Source organism: Cucumis sativus, chromosome 7 (genome assembly GCF_000004075.3).
Source record: "Cucumis sativus cultivar 9930 chromosome 7, Cucumber_9930_V3, whole genome shotgun sequence".
In the NCBI taxonomy this organism is placed as follows: Eukaryota; Viridiplantae; Streptophyta; class Magnoliopsida; order Cucurbitales; family Cucurbitaceae; genus Cucumis; species Cucumis sativus.
The window spans coordinates 6,380,227-6,406,673 of NC_026661.2; the positions used below are offsets into that span (position 1 = coordinate 6,380,227).

Consider the following 26,447-nt stretch of genomic DNA (forward strand, 5'->3'; position numbering starts at 1 on the left):
CACCCCCAAACCCCAAAGTAGGGGTAAATTTAGTGGTGGCTTCAGCAAAAACTAGAAAACATTACATTTAAATTTCAATTATGTAATTGTATTCTTAAACTGAAAATTGATTCAACGTTAAAATTGAAGTGGTACAAAAATTAAAACCTGTTAAACTTTGGATCACATTTCTTTAACTCTACTTCTGGTCGATTTTAGTGATTGCCCAATTAAATTTTGAGGCCATCATCCTATAATTAAATAAATGTGCATCTTCAATTCAATCATTAAAATTCAACCAAAATAAATTTAATTCATCAATAAAAAAAATTACATAAAGCAACGCTCTATTACTAATTTCTAAGGGAACCACCATGGTACCCAATTCATACGTTGTAAAAAACAATTCATCATAAAAATATAAATTAAGCAAATGTGTGATCAGAAAGATCCTCCTACATGAATCTTTAGCTAACAAAATTGGACATTTCATACAAGAACTATATTTTCTTTCCACACTTGAGCAAGGCATTTTTAGGTGCTCAATAAACATCATTAGATTTCACTGTATCAGAAATTTACCATCCTTAAGACGTACCTCAAATGATTAGATCTTGGGTTTTACCCTTTCTTGCTCCCATGTTTCTTTACCCTCAAAGCTTGTCGTTTTTCCTCCCTGCAGAGATTTTGAAATGGACCGTAAAAATCTTTCAGAGAATACAACCATATGGATATTGCTAAAACAATCAACTCTCAAGGCTAAGCAAATGATGGGAAAGATCAGCCAGTTGCTCACCTAGCTCTTGAAATTTCCTCTCTTGAAGGAAATTTTCTCTTCTTACTCCTTTCCACAGTGGGCTTGGATTCTTTGCCATTGCCAACCACGTGGTTTTGTGAACCCTTCTTTCCCTTTCCACCGTCGTTTAATTGTGGGTGAAGACATTCACCGTCGTTCTTCTCATTTCCAACTTTCTTTGTGTCATCATCATCTTCTTCCACAGCCTCATTCAATGATTCCGAAGATTTTGCAGATGGAATCTTGTTGCTCATTTTTTTCAACTGTATAACAGTGGAAACAAATTAATCCAGAGTTATATTACATTCAAATCAAAAGGTCCTTATGTTATGAGCCATAATAGAATATCAATTCAAAGTTGAAAGATAAAACTATATAGTTTTCTTTCTGCAGTTGGAATGCCAACCTCCATGCAGCAACAATCATGATGCCTATCGTTGGTTCAAAAACCCAAAAAAACCAAAAAGCAAAAACAAAAACAAAAATATGAAGCTAAATGAAAATATTATAGTTTCACAAATATAGGATCTTGATAGTCACAACTCCTGTTACTTTCCTATGTTTCTTGAACACTCCCTTTGTAACAACTTAGGTTGTACTCCTAGATAACAATCCAAGAAAAAAACACAACTCAAAATTGTTCCTCATGTCAGTTCTCCATTGTTTTTTGTTTACTTATGCTTCTCTGACCTGAATACTTCCAACTTAACCAAAGTAATAATAAAATAGAAACAGACACTCAGAACCTCGCATACACATGTGGTGCTGTCTAAGTTGAGGGAAGAGGAGCTCGACATACATCAATCCTTGCCCAAATTTGAGTAAGTATGGTTCCAAGGTGTATACTAGATTTACTGATTACAGTATTTAAGATTTATTCCTCAAGAATGCAAATTCCTGATATCCCAGCCAATCATATTCAATAGAATTGGTTAGGGTAGGGAGGAGCTCGACATATATCAATCTTTTAAGGATGAAATCTACCTTTGCAACAAAAAAACCATCCATGTTGTGGACATGAGGGTAGAAACGTCTTGTCTTTTCTAAAGATGGGTGGAAACGTTTTTCCCTGAACCGGATAAACCTAAAAGAAAAGTAGATTGGTTAAATGAGGGTATGAACAAAGATAGGACTGACTTCTTTTTAAGTCTAGAAAAAAGCATTTTGAGGTACCCAGGACGTCCAAAATCAAGGCCACATGGCACAAGCTTCACATCCCTCTTTCTAAGTGCATAGTCAACAATTGCTTCATTCTGCATGCAAATGTGCGATTAGTACCAGTATTCCGCCAAGAAAAAAAAATAACAAAAAGCATTGATAGTAATACAAACCTCATCAACCATTATGGAGCATGTGGAGTAAACAACATATCCTCCAGATTTTGAATTTGAATCAACCATGTCAATTGCAGCAAGTATAAGTTGCTGTGAAAAACAATAAGAGTTATTGGAAACTCTCCTTTTGTCCAATGGAGCCAAAAAAGTAATTAGAGGAATATTTGTTGGGTCCGTAAAAACACATAATATATACCTTCTGCAACTCAGCACATTTCTGGATTTCTTCCAAGCTTTTTGAGGTTTTAACAGATTCATCCTTGGATACAACCTAACAAAGGGAAAATGAAGATTCAGTTTACAAAACACTAATGGACAAGACGAAAATAAAGAGCCCAATACATTGGCACGGGTTACTTACTCCAGATCCACTGCAAGGGGCATCTAATAGAACTCTATCAGCTGTATTCATGCCCAATACTTTTGGGAGCTGAATGAGAATACACAAAAAAAATATATATATAACTTTTAGCTTATATTCTCAGACAAACCATACATCAGTTAATTTCTCCCAAAAAAATGATGTGAAAATTTTGTATATTGAGACTAAGCCCAACTATATTTGAAATTATAAAAGACGTGTATTATTATAAATTGGAAAATAGGTGGTGGGGAGAATAATGATAACCAGACCTCCTTCCCATCATAGTTGCATACAACAGTATTTGTCACTCCCATCCGATGTAAATTTGCAGTAAGTGACTTCAATCTTTGTGCTTTAATTTCATTTGCAAATATCATCCCTGAGATAGTCAAACAGTTCGTGAACAAATAGAATAAGAACAATCAAAATTTTACGTCAAAATTCACAAATAGAAGAAACAGAGAATTGACTATAGATGCAACAGTGAGGCTATGACATGCTAAAAGATCAGAGTTGTATGTCTTGGAGAATATATAATGCACAACTGTAGTGAACTGGACATTTCTCAAGATAAAAATTGCCAATGGAATTTCTGTAACATTTATCAATCTAGATAAGAACTACTTTCCAACTACATTCCCTACTCTCAAACATTTTTTTATGTAGACAGCTTTAGTTGAAAAGCCTTCAAAGGAAACCCTCCTAAAGGAAAGGTCATACCCTCATTTACAAACAAGTGCACCCCATAAAACTTGAGCTTATATGAATCCATTTTCATAACAATTTTAAAACAATAACTGAATTGGATCAATTGAAACAACCAGCACTAACCAATCCAGTTTGTAACCCTCAATCGTTTTGATCCAGTTGGCATTTAATATAATTGTTATCTAACAGTTTATTCGGGTCTAGTCAAAATTGACCACAGAAAAGCAAAAACTATACTCATCCACACCTCAAACCCTTATCCAACCAGTTCTTGTTACCCATAAGAATAATACATTTATGTTTACTCTATAAGAATACATTGGAGGTCATGGTCAACAGATTGCTTCAGTAACTAGACTATGTAAACAGACATCAATATATCTTAATTGGGGTGTACATACCACTATTTTTCATGAGTGCCGCTATGTAAGTAGTTTTACCACCAGGTGCTGCCCTGCAATAGTTTCAAACTATTATAAGAGAAGGCATTGATACAATAGTGTGCCAAATATCCAACTACATTGATAGTGGCTATATTACTGTAACATATAATGGATTTCTAGTTGCTACATTTTGGAACCAAACAGCCATGTCATTTCACCAAAGAGTACAAAGATTATAGCCGATGGCCATACAGGAGATATAGAGAATAAAGTTAAAATAAGCCAACTTTGCAGGATATGGCATCCTTTACATCAGTTTAGAAAAAATAACAATAAAGTATAACTAAGAAGCAAAGTTATTCACTTACGCCATGTCAACAATTCGTTCTTTTTCTTGAGGAGCAAGGGCCATTACAGGCAGAAAGGAGCTCGCACCTTGTAGCTGTAAAGATAAAACATATCTTATTTACTACCTAAAGTACTAAGGAGAACACATAAAGATAATAGAACAAACTTTACCATGTAAAAACCAGCCATATATTCAGGAGTTGCTCCAATTGGAACTTGGGAATCATATACAACAAGTCCAACCTGCAATTAGCATAGAAATATAACTACTTGTTTATTTTTAAAAAATATATTAAAAAAAAAAACAGAGAGAGAGAAGAAAGAAAGAAAGAAAGAAAAGAAAGAAGCCAGAATGGAGGATAACTTATCAGAAACTAGGCACCTTACCTTTGACCACTTGCTCAAAGGATCTAAGTTTACACCTCTGTTAATCAGAACATCAGCCAAATCCCGCCTTCTTGTCTAATAGCAAAGAGAAGTATTTCAATAAGATCAAGATATCAGAAATCTCATATCACAGACAGAGCCAACTGCATGGAAACTACCTTTAAGGTGTTAGTCCGCAAACATATCGGTCTAGGCTTTTCAAAAGCTTCAATAAGTTCCATTAGCTCAACTACTGGAAACATCTGAATATAACGCATGCTGATCATTAACTTTTACTCCCAACACTAACACAATAAGTAAATAATTATCAACGAGTGGTTACCTCAACCAGCACCCCAATAAGAAACTCATTGTACCCATAGTACGAACCAATATCTTTCTTAAGTTGTTCAACATAGTCCTTACGGGTTGCTCCCTCTTGCCTCAAAGCCTTGAAATTCGAAAGAACTCGAACAACTAAAATTGCATTCCAGCAGACATGGGATGTCATTAGTACAGAAGAAACTATGGAAGCAATAAATTGCAGAGAACAAATGAAGATGCATACTCTCTCTTATCCGCCTTTGTAAACTTGAAAGGTCAGGAGGTCTAAGCGACTCTTCCTCAAGTTCCTGTAAAACATGGTAATGACGAAGACATTTTAAAGAAAATAAAACACTATAAACCAATTACATCAAAATCACACAAACTAAACACGGTAAAACTGCATATAAATGCAACCTCCTTGGTTGGTAATCTGAACTCATCGGACTCATCTTTAATATTGAGCTGCATTTCATCCGCTGCATCCTTTTCTTCCCTCGCCCTTTTCTCATCGATAATTCTCGACTTGTCTTCGATGTCGGTTTCGTCAGAATCAGAACTTGAAACCGAGCCTGAATCATTCTCTTCATCTAGAAAACAAAAATTTGCGATGAACCCCACAGAACAAGGTAACAGGAGAAGACAAATCATTATGAGAAAAACAAAAAGGAAAAGATAATGACCTTCGTCACTTCCTTGGAGGAAATCATGAGCCAAAGGGTCATCACCATCCGAAGAATCTTCAGAACCAGAACCAGATCCTTCTTCATCACTATCAATCAGTCCATTATCTACTTCTTCCTCAGCCAGAGCATCAGAAAGGTCAGAGTCATCCTCTTCCTCCTTAGAACGCTTAGGAGTGAAAAGCTCGTCCTTCTTCTTCCTTTTCGATGAAGGGTCGTCCCGTTTCACAACCTTCTTCTTGTTGAACTTGGTGGCAGCCATTGGAAGATGAAGAATTTCTTGGCTGGATGAAGCCCGTCACCGAAACTTGGAACTAGAAAGTGAAGAAGTAGCGACCAATTCAGGATACAGAAAGATATAAGGAAGACATCGACAAGAATCGTCAACAAATGGGGGTTTAGGGTTTTGGCAAAGGGATAATTTGGTTACACAAGTGTTAAACCGTCCGGCTTTTCAAGTTTTGACTGACCGACTCGACTCGACCCGGCCAAAATATTTCAAAACTAACCGGTGTTTGATTAGAATTACAAAAACAATGTTGCTTTTCAAACCATTTACAAAAATAACCTTCACTTCAAATAATATATTTCATTGTTCTCACACTCACCCATCTCTTTTTTTTTTTTTTTTTTTCCTTTTGGCAAGACTTACCCAAATTTTACTTTTTATTTTTCCATTTTCACACAATTTTATTTTTATTTTAAAATAATTTTTGTTTCATAAAACAAATCAATTGTTTTTTGTTAAAAGTTTTAAATTCTTATTTTTTAATTTAATACTTATTTATTTTTCTAATCTATTTGTTTTATGAAAGTTAATTTTATTGTTACTAAAATTTATTGAAAATCTATGTTCCTTGTTTTTAAATTGATGAAATTTCTTTCAACTTTTTTTAAATTTTTCAATTTATGTTTACGCTAAGTTTTTAATTGATGGCCACAGTGCTTTTGATTGAAAAATAATAAAATATAAATCAGAATGTCTAATAAAATAATTTAATAATTTAACAATTTTCATTCAATGAAAAAAAAAATCAATGTTTTCCATAACCTGGACGTCGACGATTTCTAGCTGGTCGTTGTCGTCAACTCTACACTCTTTTGTTGTTATATTTCTGCCTGATTCTACTGTTGTTGTTGCTCAGGTACCGTTGCAGGCGCTTCGTAGTACAAATATTCATTATGGGTGACCATGCATATGAAGATGATGGATCGCTCCCCAAATTATAGTATTGTTGTCCAAAGTTTGATGATGATGGACCTACCTCTGAATTGTAATATCATGTTCCAAAGTATGACGATTGACCGACTACTGAATCATAATATGTCGTTCCAAATGCTCATCATCATTACTAGACTAACGTAACCATGCTCACTTTGTGTTTGTGTCACATGAGGAGCTTCTTCCACGTGTTGGTCAACTTCTTCCAATTGATTAGGCTTCTTGTACTTGAGCACATCTCCTTCAAACTGGAGTAAGAACAATAGGGACACGTACATATAGTGAATGTTCAACATGTACTGCTCTAGGACCTGTTGTGGATCATCTGCAACATCCGAGAGTCTACTATTGTTCAATCTCTATGAAATATTAAAATGAATCAGAAAACATTGAAAATAAATTTGTTCTAAAAATAATTAGACAATATTTAAATGTGTACCAAATGACCCACAGTAGCTCTCCGTCGAGTGATATAGAGTATGGTAATGTTTTTGTATCAATTGATGTATTCTTGAGTTACATCCATATCAAATTACTTTATTGGAGGTCCCACAGCAGTAAACATCCTACGATTTAGTCATTGCATCACTTAATGAGCTATTTGACCAATCAGCAGTCCTCAGGTCAATGTCATGCAACAATGGTTTAGTATTATAGTCACGTCAAAACATCTTGTTGAAGACCAAACCGTGTCTAAGTGTTCTGTCAGAATGATGTCACTCACCAATGTAAAAACATATGAGAGGACTAATCGTTTGTCATATGTCATTACCATTCGTATAGAAATGTGGCAAACTATCTATGACAACTTTCTATGGCTCCCAGATAATCTGAAACACAATATATTGTATGAAACAAATAATATTAAAGAAATAATATAGAACTTAAAATTCAAGTTCAACACAATGTACCTGATTAGGTTGAAAAAGATCAAACATGTACCTGATAGACTACATATGTAGCCGACCTAGTCACACAAAATTGATCTAATTGTTCAACTAATCTTTTTAGATTTTAAATGTACTACATATAAAATGTTATTGGTAATCCAAATTAAATTCAAAAATCATGCATTTAAGGCAGACCTGTTGTTAAGTTCTTTTTCTTTTTTCATGTTCGATGATTTTGGGTTAATTATTTGGCACCCATTTGAGTGCTTTGGGTTATCTGATTTGGCTGCTATTAATTATTTGGTATCCATTTTGATTGTTGTCCTAATTAACTAATTAATTAGTGTTTTAGTGTTCTGCATCTGGTTAATTAATTTGGCACTCATTTGGCTATTTTGATTGTTGCGTTAATTAATGAGTGTTCTAGTGTTCTGCATTTGCATCTGGTTAATTATTTGGCACTCACTTTGGTGCTATGTTAATTATTTCATTTGATTAACTAATTAGATGTTGCGTTAATTATTTGGTTGTTGTGTTAATTATTTAACCCCCATTTGGCATGCTGATTTAATTATTTGCATCTTTTTAATTATTTAGGCACTCATTTGTTAATTGCTTGTATCTATTTGGTATCTTGGGTTAATAATTATCCATTTGGCATATGTGTTAATTATGCATTTGAAAATAATTATTCATTTGACATACTCTCTTAATTATGCATTGTTAATTAATTAGCACATGTATTTGACAGTTTTAACTTTTGGCATCCTCCATTGTGAGCTAATTATTTGCATATCGTTAATTATTTTGGCAATCATTTGGCCTCTTATGTCAATTACTCATTCAAATTATTTGTATTCTATATTAATTAATTAATCAGCATGCATATTGCTAAAATTATTTGACATCCATTTGGCTATTGTGATTATTTATTGACATCTTCATTAAACCTACTTTGGCACTCTGCAATTAATTATTATTTCATCCATTTGACATCCTCGTTTAATTATTCATTACTCTGGTCGGACTTGATGAATTATTTTGCATATTTCTGAATTGATTAATTATTTTACATATTTCCGAATTGATTAATTATTTTGCATATTTCTGAATTAATTAATTATTTTGCATATTTCTCTTTCTGCATTAATTAATTATTTTGCATCTTTCTACATTAATTAATTATTTTACATCCCATTATTTTGCATCTTTCTACATTAATTAATTATTTTGCATCCTTTTAAATTAATTAATTATTCTGCATTAATTAATTATCTTGCATGTGTTATATTAGTTAATTATCTTGCATCCTACGTTAATTAATCATCTTGTACATTTTGCATATTGCATTTCATAATGTTTTGTCATTGTTATTAATTTTTCAATTGAAATATAAAAATGTAAATTGGAGAAAAGTATTGTTTTTTATGGATTTTATAATTTAAATTCCAGAAATACATGAAATTTTTCTGTTTGAAATTTAATTAATAGATTGTTTTGAAATAAATACATTTCATATTTTAAATGAGACTGAATAGTGTTTTCTATGAATTTATTAATTCTTAAATACATGAAATTTCTCATTAAACACATGTGATAGAGATTAAAATATCAAGTTTTGGTATCTTAATATTCTTAAGGTGAAAAAAATCTTTTAAAACAAAAATAAACTTCATTTTTCTAATGGCTCCTATGCCGCCCATAATTATCAATTCATGCTTAGGTTTTACTTTTTTCGATATGAATTGATAAACATGAGACATTTAAACAAAACATAAATAAAAACTTTGTTTTGTGAACCCCTATATTTAATTTAAAAGATAAAATTGGGTAACCATTATGTGGGTGTTGTAGGGTGGTAACACCTTCCCCACACACAATTGACTCCCGAACTTAAATCTCTGAATTTACGTAGACCATTTCTTTTCTTTTTTGGGTGACCAATCACACCTTAATATGATTGGTGGCGACTCAAAAATTATTTATTTATTAAATAAATTGGGAGGTCGGCCGCTCCGCGTAGCGATCACATCGCGACACCATAAACAGAATGTTCATTAGAGGAGCACTGGTATTTAAAGACTAGATATCACCTAGGGGTAAAACGATAATTTGACCCAGTTGGTGTTACCAACACTGACGAAGGAATAACTTACTATTATTGGTTTATATTCATTGACACATAAATATATCTATAGTGAAAAGAGTTCAGCTGCGAGTCTGTAGTGGAGTGTACACACAGTTAACAAATATTGATTAATGTGGTTAATGAGTTTAGTCAATTAATCTCATATCGTTGTGGCTTCTAATTTGTAGGTCCATTAGGTCCCCTTCCTAGCTCGTAAAGAGTAATGAGATTTATTTATATTGGTTGTAATTTGAAATGTTCAAATTTACTTTGGGAAGAAACTAGAGAATGAAATCAGGAGGAAGATAGTGAACATTTGGTGAAGAGGAAGTGGAATTGGAGGAAGAAGAGGAGGCGAGCTAGTAAAAAAACTGAAGTCGAAAAGAAAACAGAGGAAATGGAGATGGGTTTAGAGGAAAAGGAGAGGGGAGCATGAGGGAGAGATCATGGATAACACTAAATAGAAGTGAAAGTCATTGAGTCAATTCAACAAAACATTTAAAGCAATTTTTTTGGAAGATGTTCGCCGTCACAGTGAAGAAACCGGAGAGATGTTGAACAATCACCGATAAAGTGGAAGTGGAATGGGAATTGCAGTGAAGAGAGACAATGCAAATCTTTGTGTCTCATCTCAGCATACGTATTTTATACCAAGACAAAAAAATCAAAAGAAAGTAATGGGAAGGAAGAAGAAGAAGAAGAATCAGAAAAAACAACAAAACCTAACCCGAGAAAATGTTGCCGAAGGCGGGCAAGGACTTTCGAAAATGGACTGTTGGCAATGATGCGCGATGGTCTTGTCGGCGGTGATGAAGTTTGCAGATCGCCATAGCGTCTGGAGAGGTCGATGGTGATTATTCGTTTGATGGTCAGGTTGATGGAAGACGTTCGAAGAGGAAGACGATTTTGAGAAAAGGATAAGTAGGCGTACAATTTGGGCGTTTTTCTAATTAGATTTTATTTTAATAAATTATTTAATGCTTTTAATTTTTATGACACCAAATAACTATCACGGAAAGTTAAAATCAGAAAATAACATATTTCTCGCCAAAAATGCGCATTTTGACTCTCCGTGAGTTTTTTCTTTCCTCCTTTTAATTTGGATTGTATTGAAATGTCATAAAATATCATTTTTTTGTTTTGTGATCCATGCAGCTTGAATATAGTTGTTTGTTCTGCTAAGGGATTTGTGATTTCTGTGTAAGCTTCCCTATCTTGTTTCTTACCTTAATGGTTTATGATTTTGATATAGTGTAGTAGTAAATGTTAGATAAATGTACGATATTTCATGTTTTATTTGAAGCAATATTTATTTGTTGATTTGGTAAGATCAGTTTGAAATCTTTTGTGTGATATTTAGTTTAAAAGCAATATTTATGTTTTCCTATCATGTTTGATTTAAATTTTATGTTTTATTTGGACCAATATTTTTAGTGTAGGAGCAATCTTTATGTGGTAATATAGGTGTGAAATTTTTGGTAAAATTAGGAATCGACTTTGATGTTTTCCATCGTTATAAAACGCAAACATATATTGTATGATCTAATTATTTGTAGAATGATTGATGTCATATCAGGTTGAAAGCTAAGCGATCGTGTAGATGACCAGGCGATCGAGTAAGAAGCTAAGTGATCGTTGAGAGTTCAAGAGTGTGAAGCTGTTTAGGATTTCTTATTTAAGTCTTATATTAGGATCTTGTTTCATGTACTATTGTAGAATGTATATATAAACACAACATTAAAATTTTATTATGTATATACGCACGTAAAAGAGAAATATTATAGTTTTTAAAAGAATATTAACTTATTTGATTTGTTGGAAGGAAAATAATATTAATCTACACGGATCCATAATATCGATTTTTAACTATTTGATGTACAAAAAAGACAATAGTGCAAGATTTTAATAAAAATTAATTTGTAAAAGTGGACCAAAAAATAAGACTTTAATGTCGGTTTAAAACGACATCAAAGATCTCTCTAATGTCATTTTTAACCGACATCAAAGCTCAATTGATATTTAAGGCCTTCAATAACACTATCAAAGATGTCAGTTTAAAAATGACATTAAAGGCCTTTGATGTCGGTTTTAAACCAACATTAAAGAAGCCTTTAATGTTGTTTTTAAACTGACATTAAAGGCCTTTAATCACACTTGCAAAGATGTCGGTTGCCAACTTACGTTAAAGGCTTATAGTGTCGGTTTTAAACCCACATTAAAGGTTAGACTTCTTGTAGTGGTCGATCAGAAGTTAGCCTTAGTGTAACGACCCAACATTTTACCTAAGTCGAGGTCATTAACTTTTGACAAAAGACCTTGGTTAATTAAAATTTCAAACCTCAAAAGAACAAAATTTATTTTGTTTGTTTGGGCCCAGTTTTAAATTACTAAAATCCACGTGAAAATTTAAAACTAAAGTTTCAAATCTTTGAATACTTTAAAACCTCAAAATTTTCTAAACAGTCTCACGTTCGAATACAAATAATACTATAAATCACTAAGCAGAAGCAAAATTTTAAAGTGTCCCCTGTGGCGGTCACGCTTCCTTCCTGCCCCTCGCCGGTTTGCCGCCTTTATTACCTTTGCCTAAAAAATCAAACATAAAGAGGGTGAGTATAAAAATACCTAGTAAGAGACCCTCGTACTGGTCCCGTCAGGGGAAAATAAATTGTTAACATTCTATTGGAACACCCTGTACAGTCGCAGTCTTGTGATCCCGTAGGATGCACATTTCAGTCTAACGCCCCGAGGGACGTACATTTCAGTCTAACGCCCCGAGGGACGTACATTTCAATCTAGTGTTCTGCAGAAACACATATCAGTCTAATGCTCCCGAAGGATGTAGAATAATTGGTGCTCCCGTGGGACACCTACAAGGCACACATCGCAATAAAAGCTAACAATTTTTCCTTTTTAGTTCAGTTAAATATTCTCATTTCATAAACTCTTCACTTGGTACCTAACAGTCATCTTATTCGAATTTAGCTCAAGGCCAATCAGAAGCACGTCAGTACATCAGTGAACAACTAAACAATCATAACATCCACTTTAGTCTACAAGGACACAACCACGACCTTTCCTCAATTCACAGAAACACAATCATAACCATATATCATATATTCAGTCAAACGACAATCTACCAGTTCCACCCTACGTTTATGCAAGAAACATATAACTTTCAGTCATTCAACATCCATATGTGTAAAAATACACATTCAGTCAGTTAAACACGATGTACACTAAATTCCAATTTAACCATACAGTCCAACATAACTCAAAATTGTAGGTGAGTCTAGTAGAAAATCTCTTACCTCAAAGTTAGGGAAGCTCCTTAATCAACTAACGTCCACGAAACAATTCTAAGCATAACAATACAAAATTCGATTACTTTCACGATACATATCTCACTTACTTTCCTCCACGAAACAATTCTAAGCATAACAATACAAAATTCGATTACTTTCACGATACATATCTCACTTACTTTCCTCAACGTAAGTTCCAACTCAGCGAAGTATTGGCGAACTGAACCCTCAACAATTCACAAATTGGTTGTGAATTTAAGGGACCCAACATTACTCCCAACACCTTCAAGAATCAATTAACAAATTAGCTAAACATTCCAAGCATAATGCTTGAACCACTTTGAAACAAATTACCATTCATACTTAAATTATTACCAACAAAGCAACCTCGATAAAATTGTAAAACAGAGGCAGCACCTCCACGCACGACTGTCGAACTCGCAATAAAAATCCTAAGTGTGGGTCGGTCAACGGTCGGCTAAAGGAGACTTGGCGGTTGGGCTTCACGGATGGAGACCGACTCGAACAAACCGCGAATCTGAACGGTTACAGCAAATCTGAACGGTTACAGCAACTAGTCGGCCGACGTCGATAGCAGGTGGAGCGGCGGAGCTTCGCGAAACAGAGTGATTTGTGATGGAGAGACGGCGTACGGCTGGACTTGGCTTCGACGGAGACAGAGGTCGCGCGGCGGTGCAGAAAACAGAGGAGAAAGGAGAGGGGAGACAGCCGGCGGCTGGGCTGCGGCGAACGGAAGGGAAGAGAGGGAGGCGTGCGGCTAGGGTACAGGAAGGAGAAGAAGAAAAAGATGGAGAGAGGGGTTTACGCGCGGGAGGAAGAAGAAAGGAAATAAATTTTCTTTTCTTTTTTTTATTTAATTTAATAATAAAAATTATAAAATAAATAAATATATATATTATATTATTACATTTTCAAATCTTCTTTCTCCCCCTTCAACATATTTTCTTCTAAAAAAATAAATCTTGAACAAATCGAAAAATTTCTTAAAATAAAATACCTTCGAGTTTTGGGTGTTACACTTAGATTTTACATTTGACAAGGAAAGAAATGTAATTTGTACAGTTTGAATTGTGTAGAAGTGTTAAGTTAATAAAGAGAAGAGGTTACGTTATTCTGCTGCATTAATATTGTTATTTGAGTTTAGCGCCTAGGAGTTAAGGTTGGGTTGTATTTTGTAAAAGTACTAGGCAATGGAGCAAATTCCAAAAGTTGTAAATCTCTGTTGCAATAAGAAGGTCTGAGTTTGAGGAAAGACTTTACGAAAGGACAAGAGAAGTTGTCGGCTTACTAGACGTTCAACACGTCATCTCGCGAGGAGATACACGATGAGTGTTTAGGTGATATGTCCCCATTTGGTAGCACGAAGTGGTATGTGAGATCGGGTGTGATATGCACATATGATGAAGTTGGCCCAACGTGTAAAGAATCAAAAGATAATAAGGAGAGAATCGAACATGAAGAAGAGCACAAAAGGTATGGTCCAAACTCTTTCATCGCTTAATAAATCTAATACATTGTTAAATGCAAATGATTTTAAAACGGAATGAATTTTCCTGAGGATAACGATAACGTTATGAGGTGCGATGGTGGTGAAAAACCGGTGAGAAGGCCCAATAAAGAGATTGATGGAACCAAAATTCTGAGGGTGGAGAGATAAAGGGCTTTGTTTTTTATGCGAAGAACTCTATCATGTTGGTCATCGATGTAAAATCAAGGAGCATAGATAATTCAGGGTACATGTATTCAGAAGAAGAGGAAATTGAAATCTTCGAGGATGGAGATCCAGAGGAGAATACGGAGCTGAAAACGCTAGAGAGAGAAGATGAAGTTACATCAGTAGTTGCATTTCGATAAATTTAGTTGTCGTCCGTCAAATCTGGGGACCATGAAATTAAAAGGAAAAGTTAATGCGGCAACAATAATAGTGTAGATAGGGATATCAACCAAATATCACAATTTTAAGGAATGATAAACTTTTTAATAAAATAGGTGACTAATCGTAATTAGCACGATTTTAGGAAATAATAAATTTTTAAATTAAAATTGTTATTAACAATACGTATTTGGAGGTATTTAAATTCAATTTTTTTAATAAATAATTTGGAATATAAATAGTCCAAAAATATTAATTTTAAAATTTGACATTATTTTAAGGATATAATCGTTTAAAAGAATTCAAATGGACGATTTTAGTGAATTTTATAAAATCTAACTTCAAATTGTCATTAGAAATATAAAAAATGTGTATTATGTATTATATAATAAATTATTAGAGGTATGAGAAAAGATTTAAATTCAAATAGTTATCAACTTGTATACACTAAATTATAGAAATAAAAAATTATTAATACATATAATGAAATTGTTGAAATTATCTTAGACATTAAATAACGTGAAAAAACTTGGAATTCAAATTGCCATTAACATAAATATATTATGAATTCTAAAAAAAAATATTCTAAGAATTCAAAAATATGATATACGTTATAGCCATATATTTAGGAAAAGTTGATGCAATCTTATCCAACTCAAAAATATCATATTTAATTAATTATTTTTCCGCTCTACACAAATTTAAGTTCGTTAACCAAAAAAATATCATATACGATGAAAAGCTTAGTCCCACTTTGGTAGACACATTTTTTATTTAATTAATTTTGACTTTGGTCTACAAGTATAGATAACAATTTGTAAGTCATAGATTTGCAGTAGCACAATGGCAATTTCAACTTTTGAAATCCAGGTTCAAATCCTGGCTGTGGAATTTGTTTTTTATGCTATTTTCTTTTCATATTCAAATTGGGCTTGGGCTTACAAAAGGTTAAGCCCAATATTAGAGATAAGTATGTGAGAACCACAAAAATGTTACATAACAAACTACTCCAAAACATTAAAATTTATAGCGTGGGTTCAACAACTTTTTTAACCGATTATACTCGTGACAGTTCGATTTTAGTTTGTTTACCATTTGGTTCCTGTAGTACTTTTGATTTCAAATTCCAAGTTCAATTTGTCATTTTGGTCGATTTTAGTTTGTTTACCATTTGGTTCCCGTAGTACTTTTGATTTCAAATTCCAACTTCAATTTGTCATTTTGGTCTTTTTAACTTTAAGGTCTCTGGTTCCCTGCACTCCAAATACAATGTATTTTAACATCATGTTTACACATAATTTGGAAAAAAAAGGTTCACTTTATATCATATGTACCATATATTCGTTAGTCTCTTGTGCACCCGAAAAACTAGGTGCTTTCTTGATTTTTTAAAAAAATATGTACAGTTTTTTCCTAATCCTTCAAACTTTCTATTAGAATACATTCCATTTGTTGATCATAATCACATGTTTAACTAATCAAATTTCATAATAATCAATAGAATAACTAAAAAATTTAGATTCATAATAATTAATAGAGATTAAAAAATTTAAATTTCCACAGCCAGGATTTGAACCTGGATTTCAAAGATGAGAAATTGCCGTTGTGCTACTGTGGATCTTATCTATTTAATTAGAATCCTTTCTATATATTAATTTTCCCTACTTTTTTCCCTCTGATTTTATGGTATATTTCTTTTAATTTTTAATTCTTATACATATATATATTTACTTCTTTAATGAGTAATTTAAAATATTTTTATTAAATTAAATAAGCTATAGGTTATATATTATTGTTTTTTAAAAATAGAACAATTGACGAATATTTACCCTCCATATAACAAAACTATTAAAAGATAAAATTAATTACTTGGTTTTTCATGAAGTGTAAATATTTTGTCAAATGTTCTATTACTGATGAAATTATCCAATGGAAGGTCCTTTATATTTGAGAAGGTCGTTTCATCATTGAAAATTTCAATGGAAGAAATTAAACTTTAAATTATGGAGTAATATTGCGACTGGTACAACTATAAAAGGAAATGGATCGAATTTGAAAAAAGGTAGAGTTGATGATCGGTTAGTGGAGAGTAGTGGATAGCTTCTTACCCTTGGAGTTAGGAGGATTGGATGGAATATTGGAGATGTAGTGGTTACATTCATTCGAAGTGATGAAGATGGGTTAGAGAAATTTAACTAAGACTTTTAATCGAAGAGGTCGTAAGGTAGTGTCAAAGGGAGATCTCAACTTAACTAATGCTAAGGTGTGGGTGTAAGAAATATGATGAAATTATCGTCCTTAACTGACCAAGGATTTATTATTCAGTGTAGAGCTATGGATAGTGTAATCACAGTTGCTGAGTTGTATGCGATTGGTGAGATACATACTGTGAATAAGTCAATTATTTTGGTGTTATTGGCAAAATTCAACTTTACCAATGCTCCTTCATCTCCAACTTCTAGCATTGCATGGCTACTTTTCCATGTCCAAGTTTGAGATTTGATTTGCACCTTCAAGTTCTTTCAAGATGACGATAAGGGTGAAACTCTGCCTACATCTCTCTAAGACGACGATGGTGCAACTCGACCTCAAATTCTCCAAAGTGACGATGGTGTAGCTATGATAAGAAGATGACAATAGTGCAGCTCTAACTTCACCTCAACAAAATGATGACGATGTTGAAGGAATGTAATTCCAACAGCGAAAACGTGCAAACGTTGTGCAAAAGGAATTAACTTTCTAACCTGCTCTAAAATGAGTTAACTTTCTAACCTTCAAATTTCAGAGCAAAATGCCAAACTATGCATTCTATATCTTTCTGGGAGTGCTCCTCACTCTGATTCACTCATGAACTGACCTTCTCGCCTTCTCTTATCCAAAACGCCCAACATGCTTCCTCAATAAACTAGACTCAATTTCTGAACTTTAAAGACCAATTTGAGTAAAAATGCCGAAGTGAGTTGTGATAACTCCTTTATGAAGTTAGCTAAAACATCCAACCTTAAACACTAAAAAATCCTTTGTAACCTTTATAACTATTTTGTCAAGCCAACCCAAAACATCAAAAGTGCTATTCTTTGATACTTAACCAAAATTTTACTTCTTTCTAACCTCTTAAGTTCTTAAACTTCCACAACACGACCTTCTTTCTTTTCACCCATCCCAGCACACTTACCAAACACTTCTCAAGCCTACTTCCTTGTCTTAAATTTGCTCAAAACTAATTCTTTCAAGCTCTTTGGAAAATCTAAGATACTTAAAGGTCGGGTCTTACAGTAATTACCGATATTGTTAATAATAGGTTTAAAATATAACAAACCAGAGAATAACATATTTAGTTAGGATTTACTAAATTTGAATGTTGTTCGCAAAATACACCAATTTTGTGAAATCTACGATATCATGCCTCATCTTGGAGCTATTCAAATATTTTGTCTTTGGAATCTATGAATTATCCTATAACTAGGGTAGATTTGAGTTTAATATAATTAAAAAAATGGTGTGTGGCGGTTTAGCTATTCTTCTTATTTTTTTGGCCTTTTGTCATTTTTCAAGTTACTATTTACAATTTTGCTATTTCCACACTTATCTCAACAACCGACCTACAAATGACTAGCAACACAAATCCTAGATAAGTTTGGATGAGAAGACGAAATATGTATACAATGAAAAATCAGATTTGAATGATTTATGGAGAGAATCATGCAAATTAAAACGGTTGAAAAATATATAACTAACTAGTTTTATAAATTAATTGTTTTCTAATTATCTTCGTCCGGTAAAAAAGTCTCAAGACAATGTATACCAATGAGAAAAAAGATAGCCACTAATAATCTTCTTTTGGTATAAATCTCTCTAACTTAGTAAGTTTTGGTTTTAAAACCAATTGCTATTTTAGTTAAACGAACCCATCCATGTTTAAAAACTAAGGTTTGTCTTATAACTAAATGCCGCCACTAATAATATTGCTTTAAATAGAATTTTCATTTTTGAAGTAGAGCTGTGTACAAAAATTATATGCACCATGTCACATCCCTTATAAAAGAAATCGCAAGGTGGTTTAATTTTCCATCGAGCAAATGAATATGAATAAGCAAATAGAAATAGGACATATGAAGAAGCAGTGTGTGGTGTTGTTGTTTGTGTTGTGTTTGGCAATACTTGAGGAAACAAAGGCTGTAGAGCTTGAAAAATGGCATATCCAGGTTGTGAATGGGCTAAGCAATGGCCAAATCTTGTTGGCTCATTGCAAATCCAAAGACAATGATTTAGGGGAACATAAGCTTACTGCTGGAACGGAATTCAATTGGAGATTTAGAGTAAACTTTTGGAATACAACGTTGTTTTGGTATTACTTGCGAAAGCCAAATGGACAACATTCATCATTTGAATCTTTTTGGATTGAGAGCAGATCAATTTGGCTATATACAATGTGCTTCGAGAAAAATTGTATTTGGACTGCTAAAGATGATGGAATTTATTTGAAAGACAATTTGGATACTCACAAAGATATTTTGATTCATAAGTGGCAATAAGTGGCAATAATTATGTAAAAAAAAAAATCACACAATTAAATGTATGGTCCATTTGTATTAAATATAATTTTTTTTATTAATGTATTTACAGTTTTCCATACCCACATAATTCTTTTTTCTTTTTCTGTGTGTGTTTAAGTAGCCACGTCAGCAAGCCTGAGTAAATATATATAACTCAAACTAATTGGCATATAATGTAATGTTGATACCTACATTTATGTTCATACTTCCATTTATGTTGTAATATATATAACTCAAACTAACTGGCATATAGTTTCTGTTGTAATAAAAGAAAATTAAACAAAAGAGAAATTTACCGCATGATCTATTATTCGTACCATCTTTTTCCTATATGAACAATTAAATTAAACAAAGCTTGGTTTGAAATTAAATTTGGTAGAGTTAAAAAGTTTAATATGCACACTAGAAGAAAAATGACATATATTATGATCCCGGTATACGTTCCAAATTGAAAGAAGGAAAGAAAAAATTATCATAAAATTTCAAAATTGGCGATTTTTAGTAGAAAACTCGGAATTTTTTAGACTTGAAAAATTTATGGAAGTTTGTAAGTGTTATAAATATATGAAAAATTTAAAATGTCATGGAATATAAATAGTAAAATAATTTATTAATACGATTATTTTTATCTCCCCTTCCTCTCAACATCACCGCGAAAGAAAAGGCTCCAGAAACCCAATCTTAATCCTCTCCTTCTATGTCTCCACCTCTATCCGTCGGCCACACTTCTCATCGATGGTGAACCATGGAGCCCCAGGACAAACCCCGTTTCGGCCACACTACTCGATTTCTCATTGACAGCAACACATGACGTTTTGGCCGACCACGCACTAGATTTCTCAATCTGACGGCGACCCACAAAACTAAGGGCCACACTCGTCAGTTTCTCATTGATGGCGACCCACCTCCCCAGTTCTCAATCTTAAATTCCTTACGACCCACCTAGAGACCCACTTATGTACTCATAAGCCTTATCCGTCGTAAAGGAAACCCCTTATGCTGAAACTCAATCTAACGGTCCGCGACCCACGAAGCCCTGGAATAGGAAGCCTAATCTACATTTTTGTGAGATTAAGAAGTTTTAAAACTCTTTTTGGACTTGGTTATATTATTGTAATTTCGTGTCAAATCAAAGATAGTTTATATTTAGGTTGGTTTCTGCATTCGCAATTTTGATAAAATTTTGGATCTACAAAGGTTTGACTTGGCTGTGATTGAGTTCAATTGAGATTGAGTTAGGGCTTTATGATTGGAAATAAATTTTCTTTATACCAATTGCTATGCCAGTTGATTTTTTACTATAACGTCCTACTTTTTCTATTTTTAATTCTATCTTCCAAGTCCTACCTAGTACCAATTTCTAAGCTATGTTTCTATTAATATTCTTTATTTTAGATCAAAGATTCATTGTGCGATGGAACTCATCTCATTCCACACCACAACAAGGTAAGTTTAGGTTGCAACAACCTTTTATTAATTTTCTTTCACCAAATAAAATGTGCACTCTTGACTTTCTTATCTTTCTCGTGTGATTCAAAGTACTCACTCGAGGCGAGGATACTTTCTTTGTCAGTAGCTACTCTGGAGGAGTTATTGCTCTTGTTGGTCGTGTCTCTGAGTACGGGTTAAGAATATGAGATTGAGAAATCTATTTTATTAATTAATTCATCTTGTTTTCTCTTCATATACCTAAGATTATTATATCAAATTAATATCTTGTTCATTTATGGTCATTCTTAAATTGTTTTCTTACCTAGTTGGGCTGAAAAAATGTGGATCCTTCTTTGTTCCCTCGAGCGTTCTTGGCTAACGCTTCGAATTTGCTGGAAATGACGATGAGTTTGTATCATCATAACCATCCTTAACTTAGTTTCTTGCATGGTTTATAAATTCTTGATAACTTAGAGAGTGGAAAGGGTTTGGTTACTATTGTGTAGTTTCTTATTCATGGACAATGCTATGTTTTCTTTCTATCTTATTTTTTAGTAATGGACAAATGTATGATGTGCTTATTAAGCAGGTTAGTAATTAACTACCTTCAAATTCTTCTAAGAAAGGCTCATGCTGCTAGCGTTGCAGCTGGTTCAGCTACTGAGTAAATCTTCCTATCTGCTAAAAATTATAACTAGATTTGGGGGTTTTGTAGTTTGGTGATTTTGGACGTTGAAATTTCATTGTGATTCTGGAGAGGAGTTGATTTCATTTTCTACTTAATTTATGGGTTGATAAAGAACTCGTGATATTTTTTATGGTTGACAGGAGTACGAAGCTCATGCTAATTCTAATGTTCCAACAATGCCCTATATATTTGAATACTCTGATGAAAGGTTATCTCAGTGGCATATTCATTTTCTCTATGTTCTCCATTCGTTTCGAAGATCTATACTCTTTTCTATTCTTCTTCCCCTTAAATTTTCACATTAAATCATTTAAAATTATTTCTTGTTTATTGCAGGTTGATAATGTGTATAAATACCCGTTATTACAACCTCTTTTATTACAATAATGAGATTAAAACATGTCACACTCCAAATCGCACCGCGATCAAAACGGTGAAGTAGTGGGAATAGGATGCACGTTAGTTACAACCTTGAAATTTTCTTATCTCAAATCTTATTCTCAACCCCTTTTAAACTATTAACAACACTAAAAACGCAACAATGCTCAATGTAACGCTAAGCAAAATAAATACAAACCAAAATGTATACTTTATTAATAACAAATATTTCATATATTATTACAATACTTTGACTAAATAACCAATGCTTGACCATTTCCAAAACGTAAGTTTAAAAGACTCTTCGTGAGTCTAAAAAACTTAGTGAGGTTTTATGAAAACCTTTCGCAACATTTTTTCATAATCATATCACAAAAATAATATTAAATCATTTAAACATACCGAAAAATCATTTTGTTTCGTATAAATCTTTCTTTATGCTTAACAAATCATTCATTTTGCCAATGATCTCGAATCGTTCTCTACGCTTGGTCTCATTACCTCGCGTTTAGACTACTGTATCAACAGCATCTGAGAACAAACATATTCTTCTTTATTGCTCGGACCGCTAAGCTTTATACACTCATTTCAACGTATAAGCTAGCTTCTTATCACCATATAGGCCGTACACCCCATGGTGACCCTGACTTTTTATGTGTACATAAAGTTAGCATCATCTCAAAGAAAAATAGTATTGAAATCATAGTCACCAAATCAAGCTTTAACATTATAAATCATTCTTGAAAACATAACTTTTCATAGAAATCTCTTTCAAACATTCTCAATTGAAATTTTCTTTCAAATCAGTAAAGAGAAATCATAATAAATTTCTTTGCATAAATTTATTTGAGGGAAAAGCAGTCACAAAACTTTACTAAAGAAGTCCTCCTTTTCGCGTGGCTAAAACCAGCAATACTTCAACATTTCAACAAAACTCTCATCATCCCCTCATTAGTTACCCAAATCCTCTTATAAAAGAGCCCTTAAACTTAGTCATGCATAAACTCTTCTCGGTTTGTTAGCTCCTGCTTAAAAATTTACAACTGTAACTTTAATATTCAATCTAGCCACGCTTAAATCTTTAATCTCACACGTTAACCCCTGTCAAATCAGATTTTACATTTTTCTTCTCCAGACCTTGCTTCCTACCTAACCCAAACTGCGGATAACTTCAAGTATTTATCGTGAATAACAATATCACGTGGTTATATTTTCACTATAAGAAACCTTCCACGCTAGCTAACAAACTTTTACTCGCATAAACCTTTTATCGCAAAATTAAACTCCAAGGCTTCCTCGCAGACTTCTTATACGCGAAATACTTGGTTCTTCTCACGAATATCACGCAAAACGCCTAGTCTAACACTCAAAACTTTCATTTCTTAAGATACTCTAAGAATTTTTCTCTTCTTATCGCACAAATTCTTTCACGAACTACCCACACAGCTGCAAAAACGAATACTTAACTATAAAAGATTTTATTGCTTAATCCTTTCAGCGGATTTATTCAAACTCCAACTTCTAAATATTTCAAATTTTACTTCCTTACTCAATTGAGAAATGGGTCTCACAGAATACATATGAAGATGATCAGAACGCGTAACTTATGTTGAAAGTGTTAGGATTTATGTCCTGAAACTCATAGGTTGTAAATATAATTCATTGACCGTTATTAATAAAGTGTTATTATTAGAATAAATGTTATTGCTTATATTATTAGTTTTTTCTTAATAACCCAAATTCAACAAACTAACATCCTAAGTTGTTTGATGAGTGTTAAACAGTATGTAGAGACATACAAGGATCAATGTTCGAGATCAGCTTAAAGGGTTTATAGTATAGAGATAATTATGGGTACCTTATCTTGGTAACACTATGGATACGCCTCACTTTGTATTTGATACAAACGCAAGGATCCAACATGTTCATGCAGGTGACAAGCGAGTGAGGATGTAACACCACAAAACTATTAAGTTAATTTTATTTGTGTTATATTGAATTTTTGGGTGTTATGTGTGAAATTATTTGAATTGTGGAAGTTAAGTGTTTTGGAATGTTGTGCGGTTAAATATGAAATTTGAAATCTTATTGTTGAAGTTGTGATTTTTTGGATTGATTGGTTGGTGAATTAATTTGTAAAGTTGGAAGTATTTTTGAATAATTATTGTTTATGGGTATAAGCAAAGTTATAGAGGAATAAGAATAATTATATTATGGAATAATATAATTATTAAGGAAAATATATTATATTTGTGGGAAAGGAGAAAAGTTAATGATGGTTGAATGGGTTACTAATGAAGCAAGACAAAAAAATTATTTTGAAATAGGAAAAATTGGAGTTCGTTGGAGAAAATAAATAATGATAATAATAATAGTATTGTTATTATTATTATATATATTAAATAAGTCTCTCTCGTTCTGCGTGCCTCATCTTCTCCACCCCACCCATCCTTCTTCAACATTCAAGCCCTAGCCTCCGCCCCTTTCACCGTGCACCTCCAGCCACCGCGAATCCCACAATTGACGCAGCCCCTGCACGACCACGATCGCCCGGACGAACCCTTCTCCACTTCGCATCTCCATCCATCAGCCGTAGCCGTAGCCGCATCGTTCTACCGTTCCAAAGCCATGCCGTTCAATTTCCTTCAGTCGTTCGTGCAGCGTGCTTCACCCGTGCCGAAGTTGATCGTGTGCATTTCCGTCAGCTTCGAGCCTCAGTCGCGTCTCCTAGGGTGAGCTGTCGTTGACGTCAGAGCCGCGTCCCTTCATCGAGTCGCGTGAGCCGTCTTCGTTGGTCCGAGTCGCATGAGCCGTCTTCGTTGAACCGAGCCATTCCGTGTAAGCTGTATGCGAGCCACGCGCAATTGGGCCGTTCCTGTGTGAGCCGTACGCGAGCCGTTAGTCTCAAGACCCGAGCCGAATCCTTGCTAGCCGAGCCACCTTCAGTTTCAGCCGTCTGCAACATATTTAAGCCTTTGGTGAGTTTTTGCTTAGTTTTCGTTGGGTTTGGTACGCCCAAATAATTATTGCTTTGGGTTTTAATTGAGTTAGCAGTTGAATTATGTTGTTTGAAGGTTAAGGTGTGGTTGAGTATTTGAATTATGTTGTTTGAAGGTTAAGGTGTGGTTGAGGATTTGAGTTGTGCAAAGTTCCATTCAAGGTTGTATTGAGATCAACTTTAAATCTTGGGGTAATTTTGATCGAGTTGGTTGCCTAATTAAACAGTAAAGTGATAGATTGGAAAAGTTATTAAAGTAAAGTGATAGATTGGAAAAGTTATTAAAGTAAAGTGATAGATTGGAAAAGTTATTAAATTTAAATTTTGTTGATCGAGTTGGTTGCCTAATTAGCCTAATTAACCCGTAAAGTGATAGATTGGAAAAGTTATTTAAATTTTGTTCATGTTTAGGACAGAGTTAGTTATTAAATTTAAATTTTGTTCATGTTTAGGACAGAGTCTATTATGAGGATTTGACTCTCAATTAGAGGAGTACTATTTCTTTTGCAAATCTCCAGATAAGAGATTTTCCCTACTAAACCTCACTTAGAAACTGCATGTATGTATGTTATGTATTGTTTAGTGGTGTAACTAAGAGATGTATAATATGTTTATTTGAGATGACATTATAAATGGTTACTTCGGGAACCATATTACGATTTAGATACAATATTATTTATTGAGGCATGTTATGACCAAATATGTACTTTTGAGTTATGTCTAACTGAGCTAAGATTTTGATGTTATGATAAGCATGTATAGGCTATAGTGTTCTGTTAGTTTTGCCTGTTAGAGTCGTACCGTACGGGATCCCCTCGGGGTCACCACCTATTTATGTCTGTGTGGCTAGTTTGAGATGTGATTCGACGGGATCACTTACAGCCTGACTCTTCTATAGGGTAATTCCTACGGGCTCACCGAGAGCCCAGATGTGTCCCTACGGAACCATTGGATAGTATGCATTCGGGAGCGCAATAGTATGCGGTATCATGTTACAGGACTCTAACGAGAGATTAACAGACACATAGTGAGACTAATATGAGTCTCTTACGGAGTATAAATTTATACTCACTCCTTTAAATGTTTAAATTTTCAGGTAAGGGTAGAGGCAAGGGCAAACGAGCGAAAGTGACCGTGGATCACCATAGGGAACAGTTGAGTTTTCTTTCGCATTTATATTTTAGTAGTTATATTTTCATTTAAATTTTCAGGTAAGGGTAGAGGCAAGGGCAAACGAGCGAAAGTGACCGTGGATCACCATAGGGAACAGTTGAGTTTTCTTTCGCATTTATATTTTAGTAGTTATATTTTCATAGGTTTATTTCAGAACTCCGGTTCAATTACTTTAAGTATTCCTTCTATTTTATGGGCCCAAATTGTATTTTGATTAGTTATTTTAATTAATTAATTATTTTTATTATTTAAAGTTTTTCCTCAAATTTTAATTTATTTTCTTGTAAAAAAAAAAATATTTATTTAAATAGTCATGACCCCAAGTTTCTAGAAAAGTTGGGTTGTTACCGAGGGTATCATATGCAATGAGTTTGTATAAGACAAGACTACAAAATAGTAACAACTAGATGTAACTCCATTAACTTAGTCTTAATCCTGAGTGTATTATGAACTCATGTTTGCAAGGGATTGTCTTTTGATTTCTACGAGTGAGAGTGAC

At 33.5% G+C, this 26,447-nt stretch overlaps 1 protein-coding gene and 2 long non-coding RNA genes across 4 annotated transcripts; 1 reads left to right on the forward strand and 2 right to left on the reverse strand.

The window, feature by feature from the left end:
- Positions 1-266: 266 nt before the first annotated feature.
- On the reverse strand, positions 267-5,691 carry LOC101211286 (probable 28S rRNA (cytosine-C(5))-methyltransferase). Its single transcript, XM_004148872.3, has 17 exons — positions 5,286-5,691; positions 5,020-5,192; positions 4,847-4,910; positions 4,622-4,755; positions 4,458-4,541; positions 4,300-4,374; positions 4,084-4,155; positions 3,933-4,006; positions 3,583-3,635; positions 2,743-2,852; positions 2,471-2,539; positions 2,306-2,380; positions 2,107-2,199; positions 1,949-2,028; positions 1,760-1,859; positions 776-1,038; positions 267-655 (listed from the first exon to the last, which is right to left on the reverse strand). The coding sequence occupies exons 1-17, from the start codon at positions 5,545-5,547 to the stop codon at positions 601-603; spliced, it is 1,836 nt and encodes a 611-aa protein (XP_004148920.1). The 5' UTR covers positions 5,548-5,691; the 3' UTR covers positions 267-600.
- Positions 5,692-11,930: 6,239 nt separating this feature from the next.
- Positions 11,931-13,687, reverse strand: LOC116404972. Of its 2 annotated transcripts, XR_004217996.1 has the most exons (3): positions 13,206-13,687; positions 12,837-13,113; positions 11,931-12,111 (listed from the first exon to the last, which is right to left on the reverse strand). It is a non-coding gene; the product is annotated as an uncharacterized LOC116404972 (long non-coding RNA). The 2 variants fall into 2 exon arrangements; XR_004217995.1 differs by lacking the exon at positions 11,931-12,111 and having other exon boundaries at positions 12,685-13,113; positions 13,206-13,686.
- A 10,491-nt stretch (positions 13,688-24,178) lies between these two features.
- LOC116404954 lies at positions 24,179-26,381 on the forward strand. The gene is made up of 2 exons (XR_004217973.1): positions 24,179-24,755; positions 25,872-26,381. It is a non-coding gene; the product is annotated as an uncharacterized LOC116404954 (long non-coding RNA).
- Positions 26,382-26,447: the final 66 nt, after the last annotated feature.

Excerpts from the sequence above, each read along its gene's own strand:
- LOC101211286 (XM_004148872.3), bottom strand. The coding sequence starts at position 5,547 with ATGGCTGCCACCAAGTTCAACAAGAAGAAGGTTGTGAAACGGGACGAC. Across the intron at positions 4,007-4,083 it reads ATATGGCTGGTTTTTACATG|CTACAAGGTGCGAGCTCCTT; the intron begins GTAAAGTTTGTT and ends TTATCTTTACAG. Across the intron at positions 2,381-2,470 it reads CCCCTTGCAGTGGATCTGGA|GTTGTATCCAAGGATGAATC; the intron begins GTAAGTAACCCG and ends TCCCTTTGTTAG.